This window comes from Peromyscus californicus, unplaced genomic scaffold (assembly GCF_007827085.1).
Source record: "Peromyscus californicus insignis strain IS unplaced genomic scaffold, ASM782708v3 Scaffold_6__1_contigs__length_162567912, whole genome shotgun sequence".
Lineage (NCBI taxonomy): Eukaryota > Metazoa > Chordata > Mammalia > Rodentia > Cricetidae > Peromyscus > Peromyscus californicus.
The window spans coordinates 154288364-154309489 of NW_026294584.1; the positions used below are offsets into that span (position 1 = coordinate 154288364).

Consider the following 21126-nt stretch of genomic DNA (forward strand, 5'->3'; position numbering starts at 1 on the left):
CTTTGTCAAATAGCAGTAATAGATACAGCAGAAATTATAGTACCTTTAACTAAGAGTGACATTGACAAATTATGGGCAGAAAGTGAACCTTGGAAAAGAGCTTGTAGTAATTTTTTGGGAGAGATTAACAGCAAATATCCCAAAAGCAATAGAATTAAACTTATAAAGAGAGTTAATTGGATCCTGCCTCACATTGTATGGGAAACAGCAATAACTGGAGCCCCTACATTTTATGCAATTCCATCAAACAAGGAAAGGCAGGTTACAAAGGAGAAAATTCAAGTAAAGTGGTTCAAAGTTCTTATAGTTTGGTTCAAAAATCATAATTATATGCTATTGTAATGATATTAATGGATTTTTCAGAACCTCTTAGCATAGTTACTGACTCTCAGTATGCTGGAAAAGTGGTATTACATATTAAAACAGTGGAATTTATCCCTGATGAGTATGAATTAATTTTGTTATTTATTCAGTTAAAATATATCATCAGGAATAGAAAGCATCCCATATATAACACATTGGATCCCATAAGGGATACAAATATAAATTTACATATGTCATATTTTATGTATGTTCTACTTCTGTTTAGGATATTCAGTATATCGATATATATTTAAGATTATTGTCATATTGCATATTGCACTATATATTCCTACCTCTGTTATAAATATCTTGTGTATTGTCACAATTTTGAAGTCATCGTTCTTTACCATACATTTACTTACATTTACTTAGAGACTGTTTACCTTGTTTACGTGAAGCCTTAGTCCTTAGGTTATTTCGGTAGATAAGACTTATAGATTTATAGTCACCTATGCTTGTCATCTCTATAGTTACGTTAGTTAGGTTATCCAGATTTACAGATACATAGGTCAGATGGACAGGTAATCTTCAAACACTTCATAGACCTAGAGAATATGGCATTTAAATAACTTAGAATTCTGTTGACGTGAGACACAATTGCTCCTGGCTGCACGAATTTGATCCCGAGAGAATGTTGGGCTTCTAAGACATTTCCATTTGAAAGTTTGTCTTCTTGGCACAAAATGGCCTACTGGGCAAAGAACTGCCCTTGCCTCGATGGCTGACAGTACAAATGCAATGCTGTCCTTTCTGGAAAGCGGGACACAAAGAAAGCGACCACTGTACTCTGCCAAGACAGGGTAAGATGGTCTTTCAGAATTCCTGCTTCTGAAAATGGTCTGTCAGATACTTTAGGCCTGTAGCCAATTTGAATGTACCAACAATGCTGAGAAACATTAGGTGACTGTCCAGGCTGCCAGCTGTCTCGGTCTACTCTCGCAAGATTCCCGAAAGTTGCTTGCATCCATCTACCATTTCTCAGGTACCATTATATTCCTTCTCAGGTCTTTGATGGGATTGAAGACTAGCAGTTATAGTTACAACTTAGTAGATAGAACATATTAAGTATTAGGTTCAGGTTCTTTAGGATAGGACACCTTTTGGAATGATCTTTGTAACATGCCATTTACCTATGCTCTATACTTCTCTGGATTTTAGTATGTGTTTCTTGTTTGATATTGTTTGCATTGGCTGTAGTTCCATCTTATCTAGGTCATTATCCCTCATTATTCCTGGACAATATTTGATAACCATTCCTTTGTATATAGTCTTGTATTAGGTTAGAACTTTCTTATTTAGACAAAAAGGGGGAGATGTAGTGGGTAGCCATTCCAGCTTTGATCTGGAAGTTCCAATCCCCATTGAGACTTCGGCAACTGTCACGCCTACAAGGCAGGGCCAAGGGAGGCGCCTGGAGACCTGAGATCTGGATGGGCCAGCGCTCTCTCTCTGTTCTGGGACCCTGGACGGTGGAGGTGGGCCAAGCAGGGCTCCAGAGAACACCGCTGGACTGAGATACACCTTCCCCAGACCCTGCGACCTACCTATCCCTTAATTTGTAAGTTACACCATTAAATAAATCTCCTTTTAACTACGTGGAGTGGCCTTAATAATTTCACCAATACCCCAAAGTTACCATTGGGGAAGGGTTTTCTTTTTGTTTTTCAGGAGAACAAAGGATAAAGAATTGAAGAACACTGGACAAATGAGACATCTGAAGAAAAAGGACAAAAAATCCAGACAAAATGTCCCAAGAAAAAGAGTAAATTGGTCTATTGTTATATCATATATAAAATTTCATAAGTCTTCCAAATGTTTGTTTCTGCTGTTCTCTACAGATACATAACCCAAATGGTCTTTATGTAGTCCCAGTTCAATTAAAAATTAAAGCTGTCTTTGGAGTTGGAGCATGGCTCTCTCCTATCTAAACCCAAGCATGCTTGTTAAAAGAAAATGCAAAATCTCTGTATCATGTCAGAAGAGCTACTTGATATGGGAAAGAAAAAAAATTAAAATGAGGGAACTATTCTATTGCCACTCTTCTTATAAATCCTCGGTACTATTTTGACTCTTTAAAACTTTTCTTAAAGTATGAATTTTATATCAAAATTTATAAGATTTATATATTTTTTAAAAAATTTGTCATGATATTAACAGTCATATAGAGTTCTAACTAATTTTAGAAAAAAGGCTTCATCTAGCTGCCTGTATATGGTTCTGTGTTTTAGTCTCCATTAGTTTTCTTCAAGGAATCATGAACATGCCTAACAGCAAATCTGAAGTCTCCAAAAAGATGATGGGGCCCCATAATGCTAATTCCATCAGGATAATAGTAATACCACTAGCTGACAAACACCACCCAAAGATCGACTTTGGACTACAAACTGCTCAGGACAATTTTGAGATAGCTGACTGAGATGATCCAGCCTCATAGACTACTTGAGCAATAACTTGAGACAAGCCTGTGTTTTCACATTATGCAGATGCTGGACAAAAAATGATACAGCTACCTCTCCCAGGACTTGACAATCAACCCAAAAAATTTATTTTCAGGATCCCCTAAAGATGCCATCACCCCCAGACTGCAGGAAATAATTTTAAGATCACAATGCCCAAGAGATGGGATGGTCATTTTTGGTCTTTCAATGGGGTTTGGATAATTGTCATTATTTAAGATAGTTGGTTACAAGTTGTTTTGTGAATGATCAGGGAAAAACAAAGGAGATTAGATTTAAGGTTCTTGTTTGAAAAAAACACAAAGAAAGAAAAGGAAAAAAGAGGATTTAGATAAAAGGTAGATTATTGCATCTGCTCTGAAAAAAAAAGATATAGAAATGATGGATAAAGGGTAGATTATTGAATCTACTCTGGAAAGAAAAAAGAGAGAATATGGATATATGATGAGATAAAAAGGTAGATTAGTGAATCTACTTTTAAACAGCAACTACTAGTTTTAAATACTTTATATTGGATTGGATTCTTTGTATATTATATACCAATTATGTATATTGCTACAAATTTGAGATTGATTTATATAGATATGATAAGATAAAATGGTAGATTATTGAATCTACTTTTAAAAGGCAACTAGTAGTTTTAAATATTTTACATTGAATTGGATTTTTGTATATTATATACAAATTATATATATATATATATTGATACAAATTTGAGATTAATTTTGTTAGAAAATACTGTACATATATTTCTACCCTTGTTCAATGTATTGTACCTATACAGTTCATTTAACAATATAATGCAATTTTCTAGTCCTTGAAAGTTATTATTACCAACTAATTAGGATATAAAGAAATGCAGGTTAGTAGTTAATCGTTATAATCAAACTTGTAATCATGTTAGGTATGTTTTCAAGGTCAAGGAGAAATATATTTTAGATATACAATTCATCATCAAACACTTCAGAGACCTACAGAATATGGCTTTTAAGATGTTTTAATAACAGATTTTTTTTCTTTTTTTATTACAATGAGACACGTCTGCTTCTGGCAGCACCAATCTACTTTAGAGAAGATGGTGGGCATTGAAAAAAACTCCCTATGCAGTTTACTTTCATTGTGTCAAAAGTTAGCCACTGGGCAAGAAAATGCCCTGGCATCAACTGTTGATAGTATGCTGTCCAAAATGGACAAACAGGACACAAAAGAAAAAACCTCCAATCCTTGCTAAAACAAGGTAGGACAGCTCTTTAGAAAATCCTACCTCACAGATGACTCTGTCAGATATCCTGTAGGCTAAAGATTGGTGCCCCAACATTGCAGATTCCTTGGGTGACTGTTCTGGCAGCTATCTATTTCTGTCATTTCTCACATTGTTGGGAAATCAATTATTTGCACTTCCTGTTTAACTAGTTAATATTATTTCCTTCTCGGGTCTCTGAGGGAATTGAAGATTAGATACTTATAGTTATAGTTTTCCTTGTTAACAAATTCAGAAAAGAAATACACTAAAGAGGTGTAAAGTGTATAAGTTTGAAAGACATTAAAAGATTGTATTCAGTTGATGGCACAAGTTAGGAGAGAAAGTGAGTTAGGTACATTTTGGAATCACCAAAATAGGATAGATAATAGAAGATTTTTGCTGAATTTGTCAAACGCAAATGGACTAAACATTGTTGACATATTTATTGCTGTATATATTGTATGTAGTTATTGTACTTTTTGTATATAGTCTTTCTTATATTAGTTATAACATTTTATTTTAGACAAAAACAGGGGAAATGTGGTGATATTTTATTTGTGCACCCCAATAAAGCTTATCTGGGGTTCAGAGGAAAAAGCCAACCACTGTATTAAGCATAGAGATCACGCAGTGGTAGCACACGCCTTTAATCCTAGCATTTGGGAGGCAGAGACTTATCTGGACCTCTATGAATTCAAGGACACACTGGGAACAGAGCCAGGCATGGTGGCGCACATTTGATTCCAAAAGCTTGTTAACTATATAGATCTGGAGGTCTGTATAGACAGACAGGAAGTGATACAGCTGGGCAGAAAAGGGAAGTGATATAGCTGGGCAGAGAGAGGAAGTAAGTAGGCAGAGCACAGAAAGGTATACAAGAAACAGCTCTCTCTGGAGGATGAGGAGTTGACAAGGTAAGGTGGGCCGTGGCTTGCCTATTCCTCTGATCTATCAGTTTTCACCTCAATATTTGGCTCGGGGTTTTTTATTAATAAGACCATGTAGCAAATCGTCTTACATTTCTGTTTATCTTGTGAAAACTCTACAAATTGGTGCTTATCACATAACAGAAAGATCTGTTTTGTTGTCCATAATAAATGCCTCACTGAGAAAACCCTATATGAGTAAATATTTTGAGACCAAATGTGTGGCTGAAATGTGCTGGAAGAACGGTGGATTTTTTTTATCAGAAGGTGACATTTTATCCTTATCTCTGCTCCTCTTAGGTTAGCAATCTGTAAGCAGTGATAATTTGTCAACTGAAGATCAAAGGAGGCAGTGGCATAGCATTCTGGAGCATTCTCCCACACTCTAGGGACTGGACTGTATAAATACAGTGTGTTGTGTTACCTGTATTCACAGACCAAGAGTCTACATAAATATTTGCACAGAAGGTTGCCAACATAAGTCCAATCAAAGGGCCAATGACCATTCCAATTTTTAAAATCCCTGGAAGAAAGCAAAGACAGGAAGTTACATAACCACACAAAGAATATGCTTGCAAACACAAAAAAAGCCTTGAGATTAAATTGGTTTTAATTTTATTTCTTTTCCTTCTTTGCAAAGCTGGGTATCAAATACAATAGTGTAGGCAAGAGCTCTAGAACTTAGCTACACTCCCTATTAACTCAGATATTTTTATATTAAACATATAAAGAAATTAAGCTTTGTATGTATTATATATATGTATATATTTATTTCTTTAAATATTGAGAAACTACAATTGTTTCAATATGAATTACTGTGAATTACCACTAGAGTCTGAAGTAACCCTCAGATGCAGGGCATGGTGGTGAATCTTCAAGTCATCTGAAGTAGAACTATAGCCCATTACTCATTTTGTTTTGTATCCCAGTCTCAAGATTGATGTTTTATTCTACCCATCCTTCCACCATATGAGCTGACTCATGGCAGGCCTCCAAAACACAGGTTTCAGTGACATAGATTAAAACGTCCAAAGTTATGAGCCAAATGAATCTTTTCTCTTCATAAATCATTATCTCAGATATTTATTAAAGTGATAGAAATCTGATTGTCACAGAAGCTTTATTATATAAAGCCACATTCCAAATTTCTTTTATGCTGAGTTAAAGGCAAAGACTGTACTCTCACAGGCAGTCTCATCAAGCTATGATGCGAGAAAGCTCCTTTTGATATTTCCATAGCCCTGTTTTCAAAGGGACTCTGATTAGTTAGCTATAATTTTCACCTTGACACAGCATTGAATTACCTGGGGGTAGGATTTTAATGAAGTATTGCCTACATTGAGTTTACCTGTGGCATGTCATCAGGAGACTGTCTTAAGTTAATTGATATGAGAAGAAGCAGCCCACTGTGGGCGGCTCCATTCCCTAGTCAGGGAGTCATCAGCTGTGTAAGAGTGGGGAAAGAGCTGAGCACAACCAAGCAGTCAAAGACATAAGCATGCATAATTCACTCCCTCTGCTCTTGTGGGTTTGGCCAGCTGCTTCAAGCTCCAGCTACCGTGACTTTTCTGTTGTGGTGAACTGTAAGCCAAATGAACCTTTCTCTCCAAAGTTGCAATTTCTCACAGCAACAGAAATGAAACTAGCACAGCTTCACAAGTAGTGCGAGCTGTGATGAATTTCCTGTGATGTGTCTTCATCAAAGCTCTTCTCTTGAAACTTCCTTCCAAAGAGAGAATGTGTCCTCATAACAGCACTTCTCTTGGATGCTATCCTGGTCCTCTTTCTTTTTTACATGTTTTTTTCATTTATTTTACATGCCAACCACAATTTCCCCTCCCTCCATTCCTCCCGTTTCCTCCAACCAACTCCCATTTACCCACTTCCCCTTCCACTGGTCTTCTTTCTTATCTTATTATTGTTTTCATTTCCTTGGTCCACTACAACCTCACCTGGCTTCTTTGAACCACTACCAGCATCTACCAACTTATCTGAGTTCAGAATCTCTGCTGAGCCATCCCTACTCACAGAAAAACCAAATACAAACAACTTCAGCTTCCTGCCTTCTCTTTACTTTAAATTTTGTTTTTTCCTCCTCCCCTGTGGTTCTGTGTGTTAGTCCTCCTCTGTGTGCCTGACTTCTCAGTACCAAACCCTTCTGTCTTCTTTGTTCTCTCTAACACTCCGCACTGTCTGATGCCCTCTATCAATGATTCCTGCAAGATTTCCAACTCCACTGTTCATTCCTGCCCTCCACTGTCTGCCTTGACTCCTCCCCTCTCACTCTGCTCAGATCTTCCTGATTCTAAGATCCTCTCTTGGCACAACTGAACTCCATCATAGACCACTTTTCCAGTTTTGATCTTTATTCTCCTAATGTACTTGACATGGTTAGCCAGCTCGTCATCGTCTGCTTCCTCCTAACAGCTCTCCAAACTGTATGTTTACTATGCTCTTTCTTCCCATGGAAATATCGTTTGACTTTTCTTTCTCTCACTCTACCAACTGAGTAGAAGAATTGTCTAATTCTCAGTTTTTACATGTGGCTTCTATATCTCTTAAGCCATAGAGGGATACATGAAAATGAATTCCTAATTTCTTATTTGTTTTTCAGTCATTTGATTATTTATATATATAATTATATAGCTATTTATTTATGAAATTAAGCTATTTCCATACAAAAAAGAAGATTCAATAATTATGTATCTTATTCACTTTATAATAATTATTATATTTTTTAACTTTTATTGATTCTTTGTGTATTTTATATTATGCATCCATACCCCATTCATCTTCCCATACCTTTGTATCTACTTTCTGAATTTGCAATCTTCCCCCAAAATAAAGCAAAATAAAATAAAATTTAAAAGAAAAAAATCTTATTGTGGAAGCTGTAGTGTGATACTGTGAGTCAAATACTATATGGAGGTACAATTTAATTCCCTCATTGAATAATCTTATGACCAATGGTTCCATAGCACTCTGCTCATGGTTCTTGAAAGCACAATGTGTCCAAATTAATAACTGATACTTAACTCCCAGAACTTGCTGTGGGATGTTCTGTATGGCAAAGGTGTTGCTGATTGGTCAATAAATAAATCACTGATTGGCCATTGGCTAGGCAGGAAGTGTAAAGTGTAGGCGGGACAAGGAGGAGAATAGAGCTGGGAAGTGGAAGGCTGAGTCAGAGAGACACTGCCAGCTGCCATAATGAGAAACAGCATGTGAAGATGCCGGTAAACCACGAGCCATGTGGCAAGGTATAGATTAATGGAAATGGATTAATTTCAGCTATAAGAACAGTTAGCAAGAAGCTTGCCACGGCCATACAGTTTGTAAGCAATATAAGTCTCTGTGTTTACTTGGTCGGGTCTGAGTGGCTGTGGGACTGGCAGGTGAGAGAGATTTGTCCTGACTGTGGGCCAGGCAGGAAAACTCTAGCTACAAATGGCGTCCAACGTGGTGGCAAGAGTTTCCACCAAACTGAAAAAAAAGATTCTAAAACGGAGCTAAAAACAGTTCCTAATTGTCTCTCTCAAATGAGTGGCAGCTGCCGGTTTGAGCTACTGGTGGGTTCCTAGAGCACATGCTCGACCTGCAATATGGCGGGAATGAGGCCTCTGCAAGTGGCACATTAAGCTGCATGGTTGATTTAGCCTTTGCTAGTACAAAAAAAAAAAAAAAAAGAGGTTTCTGGGCTACATGCTGCTTGGATAAAAGCATAGACCCACAATAGCTCCCAGAGCTGGCAGTGAATGTACCACCACCATGTTGAGAAGCTGAGGTGGGCAGAGCCAGCAGCCACAGCTGCTGCAGTTTAAAGCAATAGATTCACAATAAGACAGATTCAGATGTAATAGTTTACAATGTGTGTAAAATATACATAGGCTTGAAAAAGACAAAATAGGTGATATATACAGTTATATAAACAAATACATAGTTTTAAAAAATAAAGTCTTTAAAGAGACTAAAATTAATATAAAAAGATAAGACACGTAAAGATGAATATTACACAGAGAATCTGGATTGTGTTGTCTTTGGGATTTTTAACTGCAGAAAAACATTTGATTGTAAAAGCTGTTGAGTTATGCCAAAATGTATATTTTAAAGATATCTTGATTTCAAAATTTGGACGTAAGGGTGTGTTGCTTTGGAAAGGAGACTGCTTTTGTTCCCACAGAAAGCCAAAGGCTATGGATTTGTTCCAGATTAAGATACATCAGGTTTGACCAGCCAAGACCCCCTGAAGGTCTCCGATGACACCATGGCCCAGATGATCCAACATCCAGAATGGTTTCAAGGCAACTGGCTCAGACTATACAGCCTCACGGACTACTCCATGATCCTAAAATTTTCATTGTGTCCCCATAAGATACATCACCCCCCTACAGCAGGAAGTAGTAAGAGAAGCTATGCACAAATTCCCAAATTATATGTAATTTTACTTTGTTAACGTTGAAACCTTCATTTTTGAAAAAAAAAGGGGGGGGGAAGTGCTGTGGGATATTCTGTTTGGCAAATGTGTTGCCGATTGGTCAATAAATAAATCACTGATTGGCCATTGGCTAGGCAGGAAGTGTAAAGTGTAGGCGGGACAAGAAGGAGAATAAAGCTGGGAAGTGGAAGGCTGAGTCAGAGAGACGCTGCCAGCCGCCATGATGAGAAACAGCATGTGAAGATGCCAGTAAGCCACGAGCCATGTGGCAAGGTATAGATTAATGGAAATGGATTAATTTAAGCTGTAAGAACAGTTAGCAAGAAGCCTGCCATGGCCATACAGTTTGTAACCAATATAAGTCTCTGTGTTTACTTGGTCGGGTCTGAGCGGTTGTGGGACTGGCAGGTGAGAGAGATTTGTCCTGACTGTGGGCCAGGCAGGAAAACTCTAGCTACAAGAACTTGATATGCTAAAAGCAATCCCAAGTCTGATTTTCAAACTTACCAATATATAAAGGGGAGTTTTCAGATTTGGCAAAATCTTCTATGTACGAAATACCCAAGGGCATGATGGGAGTTTCACCAGTTCCACGGATAGCATTTCCTACCATTACATATACCCACATTGAGGATTTAGTTTCTTTTATGCACTCTGCATTAAAACAGACAACTGTATGAGCATTTTGAAAGTTAATTCAAATTTTTCTGTAATCATGTCTCAGGTCACAAGCCCATGGTAATCATTCAGTGACTTATGTTACTGTGCTGTGTAGGAGGCTTTCTTTTTTGGGCCACCAACCAGTTCCCAAATCATGGCACAGAGATTTCTTATTAGTTATGAGTCCTTGGCCTAGCTCTCTTTAACTTAAATTAACCTATCTCTCTTTCTCTACCTTTTACCTCAGGGTTTTTGTCTTTCTTTCTTTCTTTCTTTCTCTCTCTCTTCTTTTTTACTTGCTTGCTTGCTTGCTTTCTGTCTTACTTCCCCGCTTCCTCCAGTGTCTGGCTGGTGGTGGCTGCCTGTTTCTGGTCCCAGGTGTATCCCTCTCTATCTTCCTTGTTCTTTTCTCCTTCTCTTCAATCCTCGATTTCTCCTCCTGATTAATCTCTCTGCCCACTAGTCCCACTGATCCCTTTCCTGCCTAGCTAACGGCTGTTCAGCTTTTTATTAGACCAATCAGGCACCTTAAGCAGGCAAGGTGAAGCAAATGCAACACAAGGTTTACATAATTAAACAAATGCAGCAGAAACAATTGTAACACACCTTCACATAGGTAAAGTAATATATGGCAGCATAAACAAACATCTTTTCCTAGTTAAAATAATATTTCACAACAATGCTGTCTGTGAATCAGTGAGTCACCCCTACTGCATATTTGAAAGAATACTTTGCAATGGAGTGTAAGTGCTAAGCTGGAGCCAATTCCCAGTGGGTGGGAGAGATGACTCTACAGATAGACACCACTTCCAAAGTCAGTGTTCAGTTCACAACACTGGTTGTGAGAATCTGCACCATAAAAATAGGCAAACAATGCAACCAAGGTCCTCCAGAGACTCGGTTTTCCAGCAACCAGTGGACCCAGTAAGCTAATATGGGCACCGCCTGTATCCTCCATAACTTTGAGGAAGGAAAACTAGCACATGTGTGTGTCTCTAACAATTCATTCTGTACTTACACAACACAGACAGAAGTTGGAATTCTCTACAGCCTCAATTATTCTGTAAAAACTAAAGAGTTTAACTGAATATCAAATGTGTTTTTCAATAGACTCCATCATTTACTATCAATTAAATATTCAGACAGTTGGAGTAGTAGGTGATCAATGGAATAACAAAAACAAGGCTAAAGAGAATTGAAAGGCAAAAGGAGAAATCTTTGAAGGTTTGCATGACTCTTGCAAATTTATTCTAAGCTAAATAAACTTCCACTCCCTAGGGAAACTAGACATTGTGTTTTCAAGGATGTGAAGGACAATGGACCCCGAACTGCAGACTGGACAGGGACTGCCCATAAATTTCCTAAGCACGACTGTGTCATGAGGTCTAACTCTCACTCCTTGTTCAGTAAAATCAGTCTCCATCTCTATGTACTTGGATTCTTATCTTTGATGAACATGATGATTTCTGTCTAGAGATCACAGGGAGACTGTAAACCCTCCTTTAAGGCAGAACTGAAAGTATCACACACTGGAAGAATCAAGTGCTTTGCTGGGGCTCTGCACATGGGAAGACTTTAACCTATCCACCATAATGCAAGGAGCACAAGGGGAGGTTTTTTCAAAGGTCAGTGCAGGAGGTGAGAACAGGCTACCATTGAGGCCACTGTTTCTGGTTGCTTTACTTAGAGGGTTTCTGTGGCTCAGAGATTCAGAGATGGCTGCTCTTTGATTCTCAAGTTTTTTGATCTCCACAGATTCCCTGAGAACAGTGACAGTCCAAGACTTGGAGACTGCTGCAATTTCTGTGGCATGGATCCATGATAAAATGGAGATGTTCTGGCCTGATGTGATTCTGCTGAGATAGTTCCAGACTAAGTGTCCATGAGACATGTTGGGTCCTTTAGCAAATGTGAGCTTTTTGGAACACAGCCAAACGAGTGATGCATGGTGAACAATACCCTGGGGAACTGTGAGAGAGGCTCCAGACACAAAGGCAGAAGCCTCTTTACCTCAAGTGCGTTTCATTCCCTGGATTGTTCATAGACATTATTTTGTGCTGTCTGTCACAAACAATTACATTCAATTTATAAGTTATGTTGATTCTTGTTGGAAGAGAGAACATAGCTATGGAAGCCAACCTGGTCAGTGTGCCTTGAATCTGGATATGCCCTCTGCCTTGCTTTCACGCTTTCCCAGATATAATCTATAGTATTGCCAGGCAATTGTGTTTAAACTGGCCTGTCCTGAGAAAGTTTTGGAAAGGGCTGCTCGGTTAACATTTAGTATGTGCTTACTGATGTTTATTTACATGTGTTTCTGATCCCAAATAACACTCTTGAGACCATTGCTTTCATTGTTTCATTCGTGTATAGACTCCACTGAAACTGAAGCAAGGTTGTCTCAGCATCAGACTGTATTTGCCCCATTCTTCTGGGTTCTCAAATCCTGATCCCAGGTACAGCAGATCTGCACAAGTCCACTGAAAATTCAACAATTTTAATACTTCTTAAAAATGCATATGTAGACGTGTGTGCCTTCATGTGTATATGTGTAACTTATGTGTGCAGGTGCCCAAGAGCGCCAAAAGAAGGCACCTAATTCCCCAGAACTGGAATGACAGGGGTTGTGAGCAACCTGATGTCAGTGCTAGAAACCAATCAGGCCCTCTGTAAGAATGATGTGCAGCTATGAATGGAAATATCCGACAGAGGCTCCAGTATTAAATACTTAGTCCCCGTTGGTGGTGCTATTTGAAGAAGAGAAGCAAGACTGTCACTGGAGATGAGCTTCAAGGGCTTAAAGCCTCACTCGACTTTCAGTTTGCTCTCTCTGAAAATGAGGTGTGAGCTCCTCATTTCCTGCTCCTGCTGCCTTTCTCTCTGCCTTGATTGATTCTCATCCCTCTAGAACAGTGAGCCATCTGGAATTCTCACTGAAATAGCATATATTTACATTACCATTCATACCCACAGCAAAGTTACAGTTATGAATTAGCAACAAAAATAATTTTATGGTTGGGTGTCACGACAACATGAGGAACTATATTATATGATCAAAGCATTAGGAAGGTTGAGAATCACTGCCCTATAACCATAAACACAAATAAACTCTTCCTTGTATACATTCCCTTGGTCACGGTGTTCTTTCAAAGCCAAAGAAAAGTAACTAACACATACAGTAAGTACTTTTACACAACATCTGCCTGTGTCTGTGAGTCATATTCAGAGACAGGTCACCATGACTCTCACATAATCATCAATGAACTAATCTGTTGATGGAGTCATGAGACACGCAGTACTGATAAGTACTAAACAGTAGGAGGTGGGTCTAATTGGAGGAAGTTGGTCATGGGGGTGACATGTCCACAGAGGCTATATCTCACCACTTCCTGTATCTTGTTTTCCATTCTTCCTGAAGAAGTGAAGAACAGAATCAGCCAACACTCATGTCACCATGATTCTCTGTCCATAAACATGGAGCCAAGTTGCCATGGACTGAACCCTCTAAAACAGTGAGTGAAAACAAACCTTTCCTAACTTGAGTTGTTCTTTGGGATTTTGATCACAGTGATGTAAAATTAATAACATAGCATGTGAAGGGCAGGAGCCAGGAGCACAGTGCCTGGGCCCCTAGGAACTGAGGGAACACAACTTTTTGGTTAAACTGCAAAGTAATGTCTCTGTTAAAGAAGGAAAAAGAGACTGAAAGGCAAATTCCTGAGTAATGAAGGAATTCTGAACTGTGACGTAGGTACCTACTTTCCCATGGTGCATCAGGTGCACAGCACAGATCCAGAGAAGCCTCTTTCTGGTTATATTTCCTGTTAGACAATCTTTGTCATAGTCAGATTTTGTCAACTTGACACAAATCTAAATAGAACTGAGAAGATGGTATCTCAACTGAGAACCTGCCTTCATCAGATTGGGCTGTGGGAATGAATATTTAACAGGTGTTTTCTTCTTGGATAATTGATGAAAGACAGCATAGACCATTGTGGGCAGTGCCAGGCCTGGGCAGATTGGCTAAGGCTGCACAAAAGAGGTAACTAAGCAATCCAGTATGCAAGACCCATTGGTGAACTCTGCTTTGGTCTCTACCACCAGGTTCCTGCCATGGCTTCCCTCATGATGGACTGCAATTTGTAAGCTAGATAAACTCTCTTACTTGAGTTGGTTTTAGTCCATGTTTTTGCAGCAACAGAAAACCAAATTAGACCAATCGCATAGATCTCATCATGTGTCTAAATCCATCCTTCTAAGTCATCTTCCCTTGTGGACTAATTCTGCAATGGTGCTGGAGTGGATATCTTTGGCTTATTTTTAAAACACCCACTTTAGGAAACAAAGGAGTCTTAATAAGTATAGTCAAACTCAGGAGGCAGAGTATTCTATGTTACTAGACAACTTCCTTTCCTGAAGAGGGAATTAAAGTTTGTCCATTTGTGTTACATGCCTACTAAACCCAGTGTCATATTCAAAGCCCTTAATAAAAGTGTATTCTGTGGCCCAGTCTTGAGCAGAAAGCAATAAGAAGCATTAGTCAACCTTTTGGGTCTGGCGTTGGCGTTAAGGTCTGGGTTCTGTCTCCCGAACACAAGAAGCTGTTTGAGGACAAGTTGCTTGCAGGTGAAATTGTTTTTTCATATTCGTATCTGTGTGGACACAGGAAACATTGCTGTGAGGAACTGAGTGCAATGAGAGCATCTGCAGATTACTGACTCCTGCTCCCTGAAAACACAGCATCCAGAGCATGTGCAGACACATTTCCACAGCAGTCATTGTCATCATCATAAAAGCATTGAATACACACACACACACAGAGAGAGAGAGAGAGAGAGAGAGAGAGAGAGAGAGAGAGAGAGAGAGAGAGAGAGAAATAATAAATAAATAAATTGAAAAAGAAATTTGTACCATTACAATAAGCAAGACAGGTAGCTCTAGGATTAAACTCCACAGCTGTATGAACTGGGTGTGGTGGCCCTTGCCTGACACTGTAGCACTTGAGAAGTGAATACAGCCAAATGAAAAACTCAAGGCCACCCTCAGCTATACAGCAAGTTTGAGGACAGCATGTGTTTCATGAAAGCCTGTCTCAGAGAGAGAGAGACAGAGAGATAGAGAGACAGAGAGAACCTGAATGAATAAAAGTAAGTCATCAATATCATCTAAAGAACTTGATAATCACCCAAAATGTACCTCTTCTTTACAGTTAGCTCTCAGGTTTCTACATGTAGGTGACATCGCTTTCAGATTCTCTAATGTCAGCTCTGTGGTTTCTAAATGACTATTTCCTAGAAATAATTGGGATGAGGTAAAGAACAAATGAAAGGAAAAGAAAAAGGCTCCCTGAAGTAGAATTAAGAAGATAAAAGCTTTAGAAAGACACAAAACAACACAACAAATCAAGACAGCTACTCTGAATTCTCTGATCTGTGGACCTACCCTTCCTTTCTGTGAATTCAAACAATCAATCTCCTGTGTGTTCATTAACTCCAACAGAAGAAAAAGTTCACATATCATAACAAGAGACGACAGAATCCATCATCTGACAACACAGTGTCATGCAACCAAAAATACTAACAGCAAAAGAAAAGTACCAACAAGACTTAGAATGCTGCAGCAGGAGGATCACCAAAAATTTGAGGCCAGCCTCAGCTACATAGTATATTCCATGCAAACCTGGGCTATATAGCAAGTCCCTGTCTCAGAAAAGCAAAGCAAAGGGGATCTGGAGAGATGGTTCAGTGGTTAAGAGCACTTCTTGCTCTTGAGAGTCTGGCTTCATTCTTCCAGCACCTGCATGGTACCTGACAACCATCTCTAACTCCACTTCCTGGGGAAATGACACCCTTCTGATCTCTGTGGGCCCCAGACGCACACATGGTTCACACGTATTCATGCAGGGAAAACACTGACACACATCAAATTGATGAAAGATCTTAAAAACAAAAGGGAAAGATAGAAGAAGGAAATGATGAAGAAGAGTAGAGGGGAGGCAGGAGGAAGAGGAGGGAAGAAGTCAGAAAAACTCATAAGGAAAGAATAATGGAGGATTACAAGGAAATGGCACTGAACTGGCCTAGAGGTTTGCAGTTCAGAGGCAGGTGGAGAACAGCAGACACCAGTGAGAGATCCATAACAAAGAATAGCATGACTCTGTGGTAGGAAATATTATTTTGTATATCATTGAATATTAATATTAAGTGTTAAAACTAATAAGACACACAGACAAACAGAAGAAAGAACTGAAAACTTTCCCCAGAAAGCAAGAAATGGGTTAAGAGTTAATAAACATAATTTCACTTTTATACTCTTCTATGTTATGAATAATTGGTAAACATGAAAATAAAAATCAATATTCACATTGGTCTATCCCTTGCTGACCCATGATTTTGTCACACTGTAGACCCCTTGTAACTATAGGATTTGAATAGTCCTGATGAAGGACTCAGCACACACTTTGGCAGATTCAGAAAATCTATTCAGGTGTCTCAACTTCATGAAAGCAATGTCTCAGATTCCCACTTCATGATGGACAGGTTGGGACCTGAAATGGACCCAGGCTTTAAGATTCACAGATCATACCAGCAGAGTGGAGAATGTATCTTCTAATCTCCATATTAGCGTTCTGAACTTTGGGGAAACAGTGCTTTTCCCAGACAGAAAATTCTGAGTCTCATTTTCTGTAAGTGGAAGTTGAACCTAAAATATCTTCAAGGACTGGAGTACTTACCGGCCCATCAGGAAATGAGGTAGCGACATTAAGAAACACCCTAGGCCCATAACCACACATCCGATACCAATCATGAGAGGCCTGTGCAGTTTTGTTCCGAAATAACTCATGAATATAATCAACAAAAGGTTTCCTAGGAGAGGGGAATGAGAGTGCTTGGTTCAGTAAGCAGATCTTAGTCAACAGCCTCTTCAGCATTTGGATTCTAGAGTTCATTATCAACAACCACCTTAAGAATACAGGATGGGTGCTTGGGAGGTTTGTGCATTGTTATATATATATATATAAATAATTAATAAATATGTATATCAATTGTGACCCTGAGGGAGGGTTCTGCTCCATTTTTAGAGAATATTAAGGGCTCTTTTCGGGATCATCCAGCCCTTGGGAATGGATGCAAAAGCAGGTGTCAGCCTCCACATCACCTCTGATCTCTCTCGTGTCTGCTCTATGCAGAGTCAAATGGATTCATGGTTTTTAACTTACTATTTAAAAACCCCTTTATACTCAACATGGCCAGGTTGGATGTCTGCTTCTATTGTCACATCTTTCCTTAGACCAGGAAATAGTGTTAACACAGAGAAAGTCAAAGTCCTAACCCTCCAACTGGGACTTAGGTCTAGATTGCAGGAGTCCATCTCTGTGGTTTAGGAGAATGCTTAGGTTTAAAGAAACTCAGTAGGAAACACTATTCTGACAGAGAGGCCTTTGATGAAGATGTTAAGAGATGAAAGAACCAGTATGGCCTGGTGGCACAGACCTGCCATCGCCAGTTACAGGGAGGGTAAGAGAAGAAGACAACAAGATCAAAGTTGGCTGTGCGTCAGTGGCGCACACCTTTAATTCCAGCACTTGGGAGGTAGACCCAGGCTGATCTCTGTGAGTTTGAGGCCAGCTTGGTCTAGAGAGTGAGATCCAGTACAGGAATCAAAACTACACAGAGACACCCTGTCTTGAAAACAAACAAACAAACAAAAAAATATCAAGTTGGCCTTGGCTTCAGGGTGAGTTCAAGACCAGCCTAGGCATCTTATCAAGAGTGTCCTCGAAATAAAAAGTAAAAATAGGGCCTGGGGATAGAGTGGTAGAATGATTGCCTCATGTGTGGGAGGCCGTAGGCTCCATCATCAGTGTTATGCACACCAAAAAAGGAGATGGAGAAAACCTAATATGTATGTGTAAGTCCTCCACAAACTACATATTTTTAGTTTGATGAAGATATTTACTCTGCTCATACTATACATAAAGGAAAGATCAGAAAACTCAAACACACTTCTTTGATGACTTAGCAAATCTCTAAGTGATCTCAAATACTTGAAAGATATATAAAGACTTTGTTTTTCTTCCAGTTCTGTATCTCTTTAGTCTGCTATCTAAGTAGAAGAGATATTGCTTTATTTTGAATGATGTGTGCCCCACCTCCACATCTTTATTGCCCTTATGACAGCCTGTCTCACTTTCTAAAATCCCTGTCAGTGAGGTCATAATGCAGAAGGTAATGTCCCAGGACACTCACTGTTTGAAGTCTCTGGGCATCTTTCTAGTCTATGACTATACCATCCTGAACACACTGGATCTTGTCTGAAATCGCTATTGTTTGAGAGGAAAAGTATCCCTTCTTCACATTAGGCTTAGATTGATTTTTACATTGCCTTGCTGTGTCCCTCAAGTAATTGATGGGAAGATGTGGGGAGAGAGGTAAGGTGTGGCCCAGGCTAGAGGAAGGTTGTTGCAAAACTATCTGGAGAAATGCCCACCAAGTGCTGCATTCACTGACCAATGTGAATTACTTCCTCTCACAACTATTTCTAATTAAGACTTCCCCAAGTCACCTATCACATCCAATGCTGGTGGAAGGAGTTAATATTTTCTAATTTAAACAGAACTTTTTAACCTTTAGTCTAAAAACCAGAGTTCACAGAAACTAGCTTTCCCAAGAAACTCAAGTTTTCTGGGAACTGGGAGAAAATTATTTTCCATAATCATTAACTGGCATAAACATTTCTGTTCATGGTAAAGTAGGAAGCAGTAGTGACATGAGCAGCCATGATTCCATCACCAATAGAAGAATAAATAGTGGCTTCTGACATCACAGTTGTAAATACTGCAAAATGTCATGGAGCCAATAATCACTTGAAATTCAGATCCAGATAAGATTTGCATTGCTCTTTAAAAAGCACAAACATTCCTGTTTGATGGGCTGTTTAAATGTTCTGATAATTCTGCTTCAGTGTAACTAGCTTCCTCTTCAAGTATATAGTTTTATTTTATGCAATTAAAATATTATCCTGAAATCAGATGGTGTTAGGTGTAGCATGAATCTTAAAAGATCTCACTAATAAAAACAAACCTGAAGCCAGGTATTAGGGTGAACGCTGGAAGATCAGAGAAGCAGAACAAGCCATAGCCACCTCGCCTCGCCAGTTCCTCAGCTGATCCTGTTTCCTCAGACTGGAAGCCTCTGTGTCCTCATCCGAATAGATCTCAGCTGAACTGCTGCTCAAAAGCCTAAAAGCTTAACCAGGCTCTAGTTCCTGGTCCTCATGCCTTATATACCTTTCTGCTTCCTGCCATCCCTTCCTGGGATTAAAGGAGTGTGTCACCATGCCTGGCTGTTTCCAGTATGGCCTTGAACTCACAGAGATCCAGACAGATCTCTGCCTCTGGGGTGCTAGGACTAAAGGCGTGTGTACCACCATTTTCTGGCCTCTATATCTAGTGGCTGTTCTGTTCTCTGACCCCAGATAAGTTTATTAGGGTGCACAATATTTTGGCAACACAATATCATCACAATTAGGTTTTCAGTATGAGTCCTCAGAATACAAAGATCAGTACCCTCTTCTAACCTACACTGGCTCTCTTCCACCAGAGGGATAAAAGATACACTGTAGAACAAGTCACAGACTACCTATTTCTCATCTGCACATCTCTCCAGGATCATGCTCTAACACATTTCACCTTCCCATAATACAGGGCTGACTACATCCCCTCACACACCATTTGATGGTTCATCCTCCATACAAATCTCCCCTTCACATTTACCTGTCCACTTCTCCACCTGGAAAAACTTTACTTCTTCAGGAGACTGACCTCCCTAGCACAATGTGTTCTGTAAGACCTTGGATAACTAGTGGGATGCACTTGCTGCATCTAACACACTAGAACATGACTGAATCTGCGAAAGGTCTGTGGAAGGCGTTCATCCTGACTGCACTGTGAAGGCCAAGGACACAAGGGGCAGAGCAAACACTAAGGAGATTGATCCTGGAGAAAGGATGGAGCACCCTCAGTGTGGGTTCGCTACTTCACAGTCCTGGTTCTCTATTCTATTTTGATTAAATACATTAAAGACAATTTTCACCTTGAAGGAAGTAAATAACAAGAATAAAAGGCTTCCAGGTCACTTTGTCTAACGAGGGCATCTTTCCCTCCTTTACCCTTTGTACTCTCGTATCCTAGTTCATTACACAAATTTGGGGCCTAAAGTTCATTCACTCCTCTTAGCAATCGTGTCTGACACAACTCAAACACAGGAAAGCACCCTCATCATACAGGTGACTAGGAGTGGAGAGCTGCCAACCTCACAGACACAGTGGGGGAAGAGAAGCACTTGCTCTCTTCTTCAGTTCCTCCAGGCTCCCACAGCAACCTTGTAAAATGCCAAAGAAAAGCCCTGAGCTTCTCTTTGATTTATCAAATGATAGCATTAGATATTAATACAGTAAATCTTCAGCCTCTTGTCAGAAAAAAAAGTCAGGGTATGTGACAATAATTAGGTGCTATCCTGAGGATATATAAGTGGTGGTTTCTTCACACCCAAACCAGGCTATTCAATCACATCAGGAAGCATGTACCTCAGTCAGATCAAATAGTCTAATGCAGGAAATTGAAGGGTCCAGGAGCATAGGAATATAAAATTATAAGCTTAAGAGATAAAAAAAAAAACTGACAATCATCTCTCTAAAGGTTAACTGCTAACAATGGCTGTCTGCTTTACAGCCAGCTCCTCTGTCAACAGCCAGGGGTTAACTTTTAACCCCTTTGCCCCTTAGAGCCAACAACTGCCTGGACCAAAGTTAACTTTTAATAGTTGTTTCTACATGACTTGTAGCATGCATCCCATGCCTGATGTTTCAACATGACTCCTAGTATGCACTCCATGCCTACACTATAAAAGCGGGCCAGTACCTGCCTCAATTGCCACAGCCCCAGAATTCCAAAATTGACTGTAGTCTTAGCTAGCTGATAAGATTTGTACCCTGCAGTCTTTTATTATTTTCTTAATTTTTAATTTTTTTTATTTTTCTGGA

The 21126-nt window shown here is 39.4% G+C and overlaps 1 protein-coding gene across 2 annotated transcripts in view; it reads right to left on the reverse strand.

Annotated features, from left to right (window-relative positions):
• LOC128098899 (solute carrier organic anion transporter family member 1A5-like) overlaps positions 1 to 21126 on the reverse strand; it is a 60702-nt gene that overhangs the window by 34721 nt on the left and 4855 nt on the right. Inside the window, exons 3-6 of one of the 2 annotated variants that reach the window (XM_052720419.1) lie at positions 16817 to 16949; positions 14629 to 14735; positions 9931 to 10077; positions 5413 to 5511 (exon numbers count right to left, since the gene is read on the reverse strand). In XM_052720419.1, the coding sequence (XP_052576379.1) occupies positions 5413 to 5511; positions 9931 to 10077; positions 14629 to 14735; positions 16817 to 16949 (486 nt within the window). The remainder of the gene's footprint in view (positions 1 to 5412; positions 5512 to 9930; positions 10078 to 14628; positions 14736 to 16816; positions 16950 to 21126) is intronic. The other variant, XM_052720420.1, reaches the window with a different exon arrangement.